The 14,627-nt window shown below is 35.3% G+C and overlaps 1 protein-coding gene across 2 annotated transcripts in view; it reads left to right on the forward strand.

Annotated features, from left to right (window-relative positions):
* Window positions 1-456: 456 nt before the first annotated feature.
* The window catches only part of si:dkey-27h10.2 (uncharacterized), a 28,444-nt gene continuing 14,273 nt past the window's right edge, over window positions 457-14,627 (forward strand). For both annotated transcript variants that reach the window (XM_026937146.3, XM_034302752.2), the window contains exons 1-10: window positions 457-606; window positions 866-1,078; window positions 1,505-1,555; window positions 1,668-1,748; window positions 2,643-2,669; window positions 2,870-2,952; window positions 3,170-3,260; window positions 3,369-3,440; window positions 9,543-9,719; window positions 9,889-9,961. In XM_026937146.3, the coding sequence (XP_026792947.3) occupies window positions 573-606; window positions 866-1,078; window positions 1,505-1,555; window positions 1,668-1,748; window positions 2,643-2,669; window positions 2,870-2,952; window positions 3,170-3,260; window positions 3,369-3,440; window positions 9,543-9,719; window positions 9,889-9,929 (870 nt within the window). In that variant the 5' untranslated portion in view covers window positions 457-572 and the 3' untranslated portion in view covers window positions 9,930-9,961. The remainder of the gene's footprint in view (window positions 607-865; window positions 1,079-1,504; window positions 1,556-1,667; window positions 1,749-2,642; window positions 2,670-2,869; window positions 2,953-3,169; window positions 3,261-3,368; window positions 3,441-9,542; window positions 9,720-9,888; window positions 9,962-14,627) is intronic.

The raw sequence follows: 14,627 nt of genomic DNA on the forward strand, positions 1-14,627 counted from the left end.
TTCTGTGTTATCTAAGTAAGACAAATACTGTACATGGCTTATTCTATATTCAGCTCTAATTTGACCACCTGACTTCTTGGAAGTGTCTGACATGCGAAAGTATACATGTTCTATTTCAAATATTATCATGACAGCATTATTTCCCCAGACAGGATATAAAGGTGCAAACAGCAGCTTTGAAAGCTCAACATTACAGAGCTGTTCTCTTTGCTGTAAACATATTTCCCAACCAAAATATACAGCTGTAAAAGTCAAGATCCTTTTACTTGCTTGTGCAAAACATGTGATTAGCGCAAATTTATGCATTCACAATAATTATTGTGAATTATTTTTGTAGTGATGTTCTTTATCAAACTTAAATCATTAGCTTTAAAAATGACAAAAAGTTAGACTAAAAGTACGCAACTTCCTTTTTAACAAGGATTTGAGCAACCGCTAGAACATCCTGAGGAGGAGGCTTATTTCAGGTTTTGTTGGCCACTCATTTCACGCATTAGGCAGAGCGCACACACAAACATTCACACACACCAACATACACAAAATAGAGCCTGAGTTTGAACATTACGGAGAAAATGAGTGCCACGTTTTACATTCTTACAGTCTTGGGTACGTATGTTAATTATTTTAACATAATAATACTTCTGTTGATGGTATAACATGATTATATGTCATAAATAATGGTGTAAGGTCATATTTTGCTGTAAAGACAAGAAGCTTATGTAACTAGCCAATAATTAATTGCCAGGATTTGAATAATGTATTCGAGCTTTATATATAGGCTACAATCAATATATAAACTATACATTTTTTGCATACTTTGCAGTATTTTGTGTTTTCTCTGATTGGTGCATTTTATGTCACACAGGAGCCCTGTTGGTGCCAACATTTGCTAAGGAAGGGCCCGGGAAAGCTCCTACTTTAAACATTACTACAACCCTTGGAGCAGTCTTGCAGAACCAGGAAACTGATAATACGACTGGCTCAATGAATGTGAGCAGTGAAACCGTTGATGATGGCACGACCACAACTGAAAACTCTACCATCAACATCTCAAACACTCCTACGCCACCAGAGGAAGGTAGCAGTTTGGTGACATTCACTGGTCATGAAAAAGATAGCATCTTCTTTATAAAAAAAAAAGAAAAGAGGAAAAAAGTTGGTTAGAAATGAACTTCCTTTTTTTACACCCACTTGTGCAATGGTTTAGTTTACTTATCATTTAGTCAAAAATGGTACTAGTGCAATGGTTAAAGTATTGAAGACGTTCCACATCTGCCACTCTATTGGCACTTTAATCAATTTAAAATAAAATAAAATAATTAATTAAAAAAACACTAACATGTAGGTTTAAAAGTACAAAAATTTATATCAGTTTGTGCTACTTGGGTTACCTATTTAACCATCATGCTCGCTTTATTGAAGAAAGCTCACTCATACAAAATTGTGTCAAAAAATAATATTGATACTGAGGTATTTTTCACTGACTTGTTTAATTGTTGTCCAGGAAACACCCCAAGGGATAAACCTTTTGAAACAACAACCAAGAAAAAGAAAGGTAGAGATGATTACATTCATATCCACATTATGTACAAAATGATATGTGATACTGTTTTCACCAACAACACAATGAGATTTTACATCACATAAAAGACCTAATCGTTTAACAGACATGCTCACACCTGGACCAACCGCCAACCCTACAACCAAAAAGAAAAGCACCACAACCAAGAGCACAACAGCATCCACAGGTAGGCGAACATACATTTATTTAATCATGTAGTGCATAGCAATGTAGTATGTCATGACATTTATGGACATTAAGTTTCAATTTGTGATGCAAGACTAAAAAATGGTGTCATAGTGCTTATAAGGAATAAAACACTTGAGATCACGCTGTAATAGGAAAATAATCAATGACAGGATGGTGCGATGACGTGAAGCAGAGTTACTCCTACCCTGAAGTTGATTAGATTCCTATAACAACACATCCTGAAGTGTTTTATTCCCCTTATACTACAGCAGTTGGACCATTTATATTATTATTTGATTGATAACATCACGTCATTATTTTTATTATCGGTTTATAGTTAAATTTGAAGATGTGGAATGTTATAATGTAGACTGTTACAAAGGCACACAGCTTGTAACAAAGAGCTGACACCGGAGCCTCCTTCCATAAATGTTTAATCCATTTCTAAGCACATTTCACCTAATGTAGGCTATATGATGTATTTAAGTTTTAAGATTTAATTAGTCACACTCTAGCTTTACAGCATTAGACTAAACATATCAAGCTTGTATTGAAGCTTCATCTTTCCGGCAGAGTTTTGTCGAACAATTTGTATCGACACATCAAGTGTGTTTTGAAGCTTCATCTTACTGGCGTAGTATTTGCAAAACTAGAAGCTCTTGAATAAGTGTCCACTACTTCTTCTTCTTCTTTTATTATTATTATTATTATTATTATTATTATTATCATTATTATTATTATTATTATTATATTTACAGCATGTATACTAAGAGACAAACATTTAAGGAAGAATGTGTTCCATAATTAAATTCTGCCCAATTTATTCTTTATATATAATACAAATCCATGCTTCTTAAAGTTACAAATTGGTTGTAACATGTTTTATTTTCAGACTCTCATACACAACCATCAAGGTCAGGTAAAGATCAACACTTTATTAAACACTTAAACACATGAACACTACTTAATTTACTTAATCCAGAAATTAACTCAAATAAACAAGCGAGAAATATGTATATATATATATATATATATATATATATATGTGTGTGTGTGTGTGTGTGTGTGTGTGTGTGTGATTTTTGTTGAAATGGTGTGATTTTTTTCCCTTTCTTTCAGTGTATATCGTTGTCTTGCTTGTTGTCATTTTGAGTGTTGCTGTTATTGGCATCATCTTCTTCTGTGTTAAAAGTAATCGCAGGGTAAGAAACTTTTTAAAAACCACAATTTGGTATTCATTACTATTTATTTTACTTCCTGTTAGTTATTGAGAACGTAGCAGCAGCACCAGATTATTCCCAAATAGCATGTTTTGATGATCTGTTTAGTCATGTGCACTTCTGAAATGATTTAATTCATTCTTCTTTTGTTGTCCTCATAGAGCCAATATGCACTCATATTAATATTCTTGTCTTTCAGAGGTTCTCTGTAGATATACATGCCAAAAATGAAGATGCTGAGATTCCACTTGCTTCCGTGGAGCCAGAAATGTGCGATAGCTCACCTAAAGGTTCTACACACTACATTACACACTACATCTGAAACACCTCACACTTTAAACAACACCATACTGATATACTATATACTGATATACTATATATATATTATTCACTTACAGACATGAAAACATTTACGGCTGTTGAGGGGTCTTCACCGACTGACACCGTGGAGAAGACTGAAGAAGGAAAAGGTATTAGACATGTGGTTTTATAATATATCACACTCTATACAGAGGCTTGATTAGTGATGCAGCAGGATTTTAGAAACTAGGATGCTATTACAGGAAAATAATCAATAATGTGGTGCTTATGTTGATTATTTTCCTGTAATAACACATCCCAAAGTGTTTTATTCCTCATATACCACAACATTTTGTTAATGATTACGATTTTTTCATTTATTAATAAGTGACACATCATACTTTTTATCCATTTATTTAATGTGGAAACCCCACAAAACCTGTTAGTTCCTGTCATCAATTACAGTGCAAAGTCCTCTCTCTTGAAATCTCTCTTATGGATGAAAATGTACTGTCTCTTTCAAAGAGCGGACATTTTAGGCTCCTTCTATAAATGTTAAATAAACGTCTTCTCACAGAAAACTTCACATTGTCAACGGTTATACGTTATTCTTTGTTAAACAGATGCACATCTGTAAAAATTCTGTTAATTATTAGGCTTAAATTATGTGGAGCATTTGCCAGACAAGTACTCTGTGAAAGAGTAGTTACCACAAAACCAATAATAAGAACAAATAAATAGAACAAATGCATTAATATAAACATATGATTTGCCTTGTAGCCAGAATTACTTTCAGAGCTGCTGTTATGGAAAATTAATCAGCACCTTCCGACCAATCAAATTTGAGAATTTAACAGTGCTTTGGTATATACATCAATATCACTGGGCTAGAGGATGTGAACAATATGCCATTTGCATGTTTGCACATCTTAAAGATCTGTTTATACAGTAGTTCCTGTTAATGATGCACCAGTGTACTTCCTCTTTCCCCTAGGAAAACAGAAGGAAGTGAGTTAGCTCATCTATTCCATCAATATTGCGTCATTGTATTAATTCATCTGAAGTGTGGTTAGACACGCATTCACTTCTGAGTCAGAATGATAATTTAGAATGAATAACTCAATAATAACTTTAGATTTTAATTAAATTCAATTCACTTTTACTAATATTGTACTTTTGGGTACTTTCAATGAATACTGCCATAAAGTAGCTTTACAAAAATGATCACTAATGAACAATCCAGAGGCGACAGTGGCCAAAAAAAAAAAAAAAATCCCTGAGACATGGGGAAGAAACCCTGAGACTCAAAAGGAAACCCATCTTCAGAAAGTGGGATTATAAACCTTCCACAATTCCACAATATAACTAGGGTATATATACAAGGTGTCCCAAAAATCTCCATATATAGGGGACTATGTATTCCAGCAACACATCGGTTGTGTCTTCATCAGTGGATGTTTGTGGACGTCCACTTCTCGGTTGGTCTGCAACACTTCCAGTCTTTTTGAATTTGTTAATAAGTTTGGCAACAGTGTCGTGGGTGATGTTCTTGCCATGTTTCCTGTTAAAAAGTCCACTGCAACCTTGCAACGGCTTCCCGATCTAGCCATGAGAATGATTTCAATACGTTGTTCTTTTGTCAAAGGCATTCTTAAAGGCTATCTAAAAAAAGAAAAACACATAATATAAACTAAGTATGAAATATTTTCGAAGACGTTTTGCTAAAGTGTTAATTTCCCCTATGTATGGAGACTGTTGGGATACCGTGTAGTTAAACAATACTGAGTGTGTTGAAAAGTGGTTCAGTATGAGCATCAGGGCCTTTATGATTATGGCAGCAGATACAAATCTACAGTATCCAAGTGAAATGATCCACTGGTGGGTCTTCAGCCTATCATGAGCTATCCTTGCTCTAACTTGATCAGTTTATTGGACAGTAAGGCACTAGAAGTTAGAGTGAGGATCAGTTTCTTGCACAAAAAAGCTCTGCAGTTATCAGTTTATTGCTCAATAAGCTGTAGAGGTTGGCTTATGGACCAATCTATTTCACAGAAAGGCTTTTGAGGTTAGAGCAAGGACAGTGTATTGCAGAAAACAGCTCTAGACCTGAGATTAAGACTCAATTTACTGCACAAAATGGCTCCTGATGTTATATTTAGGATTGGTTTATTGCAAAGAAAAGGCTCTATAGTTATATTATGGAACTTTTGCCTGGTGTTTCCTATTATAAGATTAAAATAAACCAAATAAAAGATTATTAGACCTATTTCTAGACACTTGTTTGCTAATTTCAAGCTTGTCTTGTTTGATTGATAGAAAATGTTGCTCATTTTAGGCATTTATTTCTAGTAAGAAGCTAAATTATCTGGCAAGTAGAATAAGAACATTTAAAGCTTGAAATGAGTAAAAAATAAGACTAGAAATAGGTTTAATAATCTTAAAGTTGGTTATTGTATCTTATCATAGGAAATACTAGATACATATAACTATATTAAGGTATTAATTATCATTTTTTTGCTCTACAGGTTGCTCTACAAAAGAGGTTCTAGATGTTAGAGTAAAGATCAGTGTAATCAGCAAAAAGGCTCTAGAAAGTACATTAAGAATCAGCTTATTGGAGAGAAATAGTTTAGATCTTTGAATAAAGATCAGTTTATTGCACAAGATGATTCTAAAAATAACAGAAATCCATTAATGATACTTAAAAGAACATATGAGTTTGAGCAATCAGTATCAGCGCTCACCACTAGGTGGAAGACAGCGACAGTGTTGAGGGACTGGCACCTGTAGATTTCATGGAGGCATCTATAGCTGACGAATATGTGTTTCATTTTAAAACTGAAAATTTCTTTGTTGGCTAAAAATATCCTTTATTTTAGGGTTAAGAGTGAAAGAAAACAGCTATTGCACACATTTTATAAGAAGCCAAAAATACCAGTATTATTCAATATCTTATTGCAGGAAGCAGAAGTCTTAGTTGCAGCTTATCTTAAACTTCACTTGGTTTAGGTCAGATATGTTCCTCTTAACCTTGACAACATATCTAACTTTTACCACTACCCAGATTTCTAAACTCATCTGTTCCTCTTGTTGTTAAATGGCAGTAATCCACAGCCTGCCCCAGTGATGCCCCAGTGGTGACTCAGTGGTTAAGGCTCTGGGTTACTGTGCGTGTGTGTGTGTGTGTGTGGGTGGGTGTGAAGGGTTTTTATGGTCGTTCTCACTTCATGACGTGTTCGGTTATCTGAGCTTGAATATGTTTTTCATGTCAATAGTAGGAAGTGTGAGATCTGTAGGCTTGAGGACATGTAAAATGGTTCAAACAAACACATGTCTAAATAGGAGGAATTTAGGAGTTTTAAAAGAGGAGGTTGACAAAGCAAACAAATCCAAAGGGCAGAGACAAAGACAAAGTGGAAACATTGAAGGGTTCAGGCGATCAACAAACAGACTACCCTAAGCAAACCTCTAAAACAAGAATAGCATGCATTCAAATATAAAGACTTGCTTACGTAACCAGTGATGTGCTAACAGCAATATTTTGCAAGTCATGCTTATGTAGTGATCTGGTCATTTGAAACAGATGATGTATGATTAGAAGTCTGGGGAGTAGGGGACAGAGAGGGGTAAAGGGTCATGTGACAGATCAAGTGACAACTGAGGATTTTACAAAATGAGTTCCTGCTTAAAAATGGGGTTGGCGTGACAAAGAGGAGCTGGATAAGTTCGTGAAAAAGCTAGATGGATGTGGTTTACACAGGAAACTGACCTTTTTTGTATTTATTTCTGATGCACGAAACATGAGTGTGTCCTAAGTTGCTTGTGAAAATGACACAATTCAGTGTTGCCACTGAGAAACCAAAGGAAAGGAAGCTCACTTCTCACAGTTTTCAGAGAAATGAGTGTAGCAAAAGAAGTTGTAGATATAATATAATATATAATCTTTCTCAGTCTCTGAAGATGCAGCCATTTTGCTGTGTGCAGACAAATGTAGTTACATTATTTATATATTACATATCAAATATTTCTTTATTAACTGTTTTCTGGAACCATTAATTTAGTCAATTTTTAAGAAGAAATAGTAGGTAGTGGTCTTCTCTCATTTTTAAAATGGTGTGGGTGTGCAGTGTAGGCATTACATTGAGGAAGTTAATGACTATACCACATTCACGTTTTATACAACTTTCACCGTTCATAATCTAAGTGGTTATGCTTCTTACAACCACAGGGTGTCTACAGCAACGACTCCAGAGGCGAATATGTTTCAGGTTAAAAAGCTGAAAACCAGAATCCTACAATTTTAGGCTCATTTTGAGATGAAGGAAACACTAAATGTATTCACCAGCAGTTTGGACATTTGTCTGTGTGTAGCTATGCATGAATTTGAATTTTTATGAGTTTTTTATGAATTTGTAATTAGATAAAACACATTTCCGTCAGTGATGAGCTGGTGAGATTATTTTCCAATAATAGCACGTCCCAAAGTGTTTTATTCCTCTCGTATGGCAGCAATTTGCCAACATTTACATTTACATTTATGTTTCATTAACCAATGACATATCATACTTATTATCCTTTTATAGTTGCATTTAATGTTGTGGAATGTCCACAAAACAAGTTGTAGTCACGATAAATAGTCATTCCCTGAGAAAACTGTAAATATCTCCATTCAGAAGATTGAAGACTGACACTGGAGACTTCATCCATAAATGTTCAATAAACATCTCCTCACAGAGAACTTCATACATTTATAAATCTGTTTATGTGGAACGTCCACCATACATGACCAGTCGAAGTAGTTACTATAAGAACAATAATGTTTTAGAATGAGTATGCTAATTCAAACCTGTGAGTTCCCTTGCAGACGAACCCATTGTCAGAGCTGCTGTTACAGAAAATTAATCAACACCTTCTGACCAACCAGATTTGAAAATTCAAAAGCGATGTGGTATAAATATTATTAAGCAGGTGGTCTCTAAAATCTCTGCTTTAAAATATATTTAATATTTAAAATATAAACAATCACTAAAATCATAAATGGCTTTTATGCATATTATCAGTGTAATAATGACACTTGTTTGCTATTTAGGTACACAATGCAAAACAAGGAAACAATGTGTCTTATTTAATCCTTAAAATATAAAAATATACTTAAAACATTGGAATTTGGACGTTGCCTCCTGTTGCTTATCGCTTTCACCCCAATTCACATTCTCTGAATCACCATTAACATCTGCAGGACTTTCTCAGACAGTCAGCACCAAGACAAATTATTAGCCATGTTAAGGCTAATAACGGTCATTTCAGCTCTTTGGTCCAATGTCTGTAGATTAGAGTGTGATCTTTGGGAGCCATTAAGCACGCAGTGGAAAAGTGAGATGAAAAGAGAGAAAGGCGTGGGTTGCACTTGGTTCATGAGTGAGCAATGCTGATGTGCTTCAGCTGAGTCATGACTCAAACGCTGCAGCCTTTCATATGGTCTCTGGTAATAACCAGGTGTCTCCGTTTTCCCACCAGGACCAGCTGTATCTCCTGCACAAGCCCTGCAGGTTTTACTGCGCTCACTAATCAGAGTTCACTCACTTCAGTGTGTTTCACTGATGGTATTAACAATTATGGTGGAAGTGAGTCATTGGTCATGGACCAGAAAATGAGCAGTTGGAGCAATGTGTGTGTGTGTGTGTGTGTGTGTGTGTGTGTGGTGGAATGATGACTAATGGTTTTGTGTGGTGTTTTCAGGGAATTGGTGGTTCAGTGCTGGTTAAATTGGAAAATTAGTTCATTATGTTAATTTCGTATGATGTGTGGGGGAAAGGGAGAGATAGAGAGATGGAGAGAGGGTGTGTTGGAGTGCAGGGAACTGCCAGTGTAATTGTCATTGTGTGGAAATTGGAAACACCCATCTCCAGCTTCCTACTTTCATTACTCGTAGCTGTAATTTGTTTCCTCTTACTTTGTTATCAGTATACAAGTTACATTTGTAGGGACTAATAAAAGCCACCATTTAAGCAGAAAAGGAAAGAACATGAAAAAAGAAAAAGAGAAAAAATTTGCATTTCAATGAATAAAAAAGCAACTTTACATCAAACCATGAATGAAATCCATTAGACAAAATGAAAAAAAGAAGAGAAAAAAAATTACATGGGGAGGAAAAAAAAAAAGACCCCAGTTTGAGAACTATGGTTTTAAACAATGTATGTGTACATTGTACATAGACGGGTACTTTCATCACGTCTGTTAATCCATATTCTCCTCCACATTTCTGACTGAAGCTGATCAGCAGGTTAAAGAACGATCAGCTGAGTCTCAGACCACTGAAGCTCCTGCCGAGAAGCTGGCCGGGCCGACGTTCTTGGATGTAAATGATGGAGATCCAACAGCCTCCACCAAGACCTCCGTGGAGACTCTGAATGACGTGCTTAATGAGAACAACAGCAACAACAATGCAGGTACAGTGAAAGAAAATATCTGCATCTAGAAAGTTCAAAGATCTAATAATACTCTCGTTTATGAGTAATTGGCTGTGGCTTGTCATGCAGATGGATTTTGGGTGTAAAAGCTAAAATAAAACAGTTATTTACTGTAGTACTCTGACTTTCTTTACTTTCCCTCTAACAGTGCATGATTTTAGCTTCATTGAGATCTGCCTTAAAGACTAGTTCTAAGATGGGCTGAAGCTGAAAATGCAGTGGTGAGTTCTACATTCACACACACACACACACACACACTTTAAACCAATCTCAAAAATCATGTCAGTGTATCACTCATACTTGAAATAGGTATTATATTTCCCAGTTTAGCACTACAGCCCAATCTATTATTTTTAAACTGACCACCATTATCAATTGGCAAAAAAGATTCTGTGGTCTATATAAAGTTGGTCAAAAATATAATAATAACTCTAAATCAAACCTGATGTTACTACATTACCATGTTGGTATGGAACCATGGGAATGGTAGCTAATAGGTTAAGCCTACAGTATATTTACATTTTGCTTCCTCTTCACTAGTAGACCACCAAGTGTGGAATAAAACACTTTGAGGACTGTTGTTAAAGGAAAATAATCTCTGTTACCAGGCTGATTATTTTCTAATAATAACATGTTCTGAAGTGCTTTATTCTGCTTTAGTCTCCCCATAAAAAACTTCACTATCTCAACAATTATACTCTTTTTTTCTGTTAATCTGGAGCCATACAAGTCCCTAAGTTGTGACTATAGAAACATTAACATATTTGAACAAATGCATTAATATAAAGCTTACAACTGGGAGTACTGTCTGATCTTCTATTATAGAAAAGTAATCAGCACCTTCTATCCAATCAGACTCGAGCATTTAACAGCTCTGTGGTATGAAGCAGTGTGAATGACTTTGATTTTCACCTAAAGCAATTGTGTTCCATGTAGTGCATGGAAAATGGTAGGAGTTTCTGGATGATTGACAGGGACAGAGCAAGATAAAGATCCCTCAAGGTGTAACCATAACGAATGGTATCCTACTCATATGCGGAGATAAATAAAATGACGCTTGCTATTTTCATATCATATCACAAGGTAGGAAACCATATACAAAGCCTCCATTTTTTTTTTTAATCTCTGGAAGTGAGAAAACATAACCAGGCTAACGAGGAAGTGGTAGCTCAGTGGTTAAGATGTTAGACTTCTGATCGGAAGGTTGAGAGTTCAAATCCCAGCACTGCCACGCTGCCCCTGCTGGGCCCTTGAGCAAGGCCCTTAACCCTCAACTGCTTAGTTGTATAAATGAGATAATTGTAAGTTGCTCTGGATAAGGGTGTCTACCAAATGTAAATAAATGTCCTGATCAGAGCGTAATCTCACACTGTGGTGTTCTTTGCTTAATATGGTATTTTGATAAAGAAACATATAATTCCAGAAAGACTTGTACACCAATACTGATCAAAGACTTCTTTGTGTGGAAAATGATAGTGCAATTGTAGTCATACAGGTTACAGTGTGTGGCTTAGTGACTGAAATAGTAAGTAATATGACATTTGCGACACCTTGCTAACTCTTTAGACTACAAAGCTATAAATTAAGTTTGCCTACACTACAGTTAAGACTCATAGCACTATTAGCATGTGAATCAAAGGATCATATACCTTCAATTATTTTACTTAGCAGGAAGTAAAAGGGGAAAAAATGTTATGCATGGTCAACCCTTTGTGAAAAATCACAAAACTTTACTGAATACCTGAACTTTAAGAGCGCACACTGTCATCACGGCCATTTCAGTAATCAGTCAGGCAGGCCTAGGCCAGCTTGCGGCGGGGCTTTTCTCTGTCAGAGTGCTGTTGGTGACAACATGTTAGCAGCTCACCTGTGCAGGAACAGTTAGAGGCCCTGATGGCTTCACATCTGTCTTCACCTCCCCGGGGAATTCACACAGCTTTGTGCTGCTGATGAGAGACCTGTATCACTGACCTTTCAGCAGATACGGCCTCGTCTAATGACCAGTGGCAGAAAAGCAATCACAAACAAAACAATCACATAAATCTTGAGATTTTAAATAAAACACCTATTAAAATATACTGGGAAACAACACAGCTACAAAAGTCAAGTGAAGGTGTGTTTGCAAAGCAGTTGATTATTATTCTTATTATAGTGTCACATCATTGATTGTGGATTAAATTTTAATTTCATGATCTCCCAGAAAAGTGAGTGAAAAACTGTTAAAAATGCAAAATACACTGCAGAAAATGACAGCAAGTGAAAATATCTTGAATATAGTGAAATTTATATAGTATTTCCTATAATAAAATTACCATAAACCAAATATAAAATTATTAAACCAATTTCTAGACATTTTTACTCATTTTCAGGTTTTCTTTTTCTTCTTAAGATAAATAAATGCTTAAAATTAGCAAAATTATCTGCCAATAGAACAAAACTTTCAGGCTTGAAATTAGTTTAAAAAATGTCTTGGACTAGTTTTAACAATCTTATATTTTGTTTATTGTAATGTTTTAATAGGAAATACTAGATAAGTTTGACTATATTCGAGATATCTCACTTCATGAGATGTCAGATTTGCAGTGTGAAAGTTTTAGACATAAGACTCCTTAAACACTGCTGGAATGTGAACATGTGGAAAATATTGAATTTGAAAAAAAAAAAAAAAAGAAAGAAAAGAAAACCTTTCCCCAATAATCATAATTTCAATAAACTTTGGCAAAGGCATGCTTGATTTGCCTTAATGCTGACACTACTGTCAGAGCTACTGTTATTTAAGGAATAAAACAGGATGGGGCGTGCTGTTATAGAAAAATAATCCACAATGGGGTGATATGATGAAGCAGAGTTACTGCTGCCATCCCAAAGTGGATTATTTTCCTATAACATCATGTCCTGAAGTGTATTATTCCTCTTATTCCACTTATATGTAACACTTTGCCAATGATTTGCATTTTTAATCTATTAATCTATTAATGAAAGACTTTTTTATCTTTAATGATTTTTGAATGAATGACTTTTTATCTTTTTATATTTATGACTTTTCGATGCTTTTTATCCATTTATAATTATCTGTGGAACATCCACAAAACATGTAACTTACATTATAACAGCTATAAACAGTCGTTCCCATAACAGCACAATGTCCTGTCTTACTGAATATTACAAAGCACAGACGCTGAAGAAACTTCATCCATAAATATTAAATAAACATCTCCTTACAGATATCTTCACAATATCAATGAGTATTGGTTTTTAGTCAGTTTATTATTACACTTAAATTATGTACATCATCCGCCATACACATCACTGTGCAAGTTGTTGCGATAGAAATGATAACGTATTAGAACAAGCACATTAATATTACACTGTGATTTGCCTTGCAGAAAGAACTATTGACAGAGCAGCTGTTATAGAAAATTAATCAACATCTTCTGACCAGTCAGAATTCAACAGGATTATAGTATAAAGATAAAGATAAACTTTATTGATCCCACAGTGGGGAAATTTAATATTCAAATTCATTATGGTATAATGTGGTATAATGTGCTTTAACTAGAAGGGACTAGTTTTAAAATGAAGATGTAATAAAAATAAAACAAAAAATTATGCAGCCACACTATTCTGTAACTCTAAGGCTGTTCCCCAAATTTTCAAAATCTTCACTGAATATAGCTCATCAAAGACTATTAATTACCCATTTATCACTACTCATCAGTCAGCGTAAGTGTGTAATACTATCCGTATCCTCAGTGTATTGATGGATGCCCATTTTAATTTGTAATAGATGAAACGGAATCTGAGTAATACTACCAGCCCAAGTGGAGTAAAGGGTCAAGTGTTGGCTATAGGTCAGGCTTTGTAAGGAACACACTTATTGCCTTCATCTGTCAGCCATGTCAGTCAGAGCCTGACCCCACACCACACCAGGCATGGCTGCTAATGCCTCCTTTGGCGCCATTCTGGAGAAAGCAGGGCTCGGGTTTACCTCTCAGCTGGTGTGTGTGTGTGTGTGTGTTTATGTGTGCTTTAGCATGTGAGCACATGGATATACACTTCTGTATGTTTATACATGTAAGTATACACTGCCACTCATATTAGCTAAGGTTCATAGTTCTGTTTGCTGAATTGATCGAGTTAATCTGATAAATTTTTATTACGAAGTGCATCTAGAACATGCCTGTTTAATGCATTACTTTATCACAGTTATTTATAATCCCATATATACAGTGGCATGTAACATTATAGCTCAGCCTGGCTCGATATCTCGTTTTATACCAGCTCGTATACTATCACCTCTCACAGTGAAATATAACACACACTGGTTATTCCATGCTGAGCACACACACCGATGTATATAAACCAAAAGATCCATGTTTACCTCTTGCACAGGCATTATTACCTTGGTGTTAGGTTTCAGATTCAGTGAAGATTTCACCTCATGTTCTTCTAAATAACTATGCTAACATTTGGTGCCTGCATGTATTATTAAACACAGATAAGTCAGGAAGAGTTTAAGCACCCAGCACTTTTAGCAAGCATCTGGGCCGCTGAATGAGGTCTATACCCATCAGCTGTGTAATTATATACTTGGGTCTTTCTCACTTCTTCTTCACTTTTTAGGGAAACCTGTCTCATGAAAAAAATGTGCAAATTAAAAGGAACAAGGAAATGTAGTTGGATTTCCTTTGATTTATTAAAAAAAATGAAGTCATTAAAATTTGTCATAGCGGAATTACAAGTGTGAGATCATGCTGCTTGTAGGTGATGCTGCATGCTGCTTGTACTTTTGGTAAAATGCCAAAGGGAATGATTGTAAATTGATGAATTGCAGGTGCTACTCTCAGGACCAGCTGGTATAAATGGGCTATCAGTGCTTTCCTTTAA

This window comes from Pangasianodon hypophthalmus, chromosome 3, assembly GCF_027358585.1.
Source record: "Pangasianodon hypophthalmus isolate fPanHyp1 chromosome 3, fPanHyp1.pri, whole genome shotgun sequence".
NCBI classification, from domain to species: Eukaryota; Metazoa; Chordata; class Actinopteri; order Siluriformes; family Pangasiidae; genus Pangasianodon; species Pangasianodon hypophthalmus.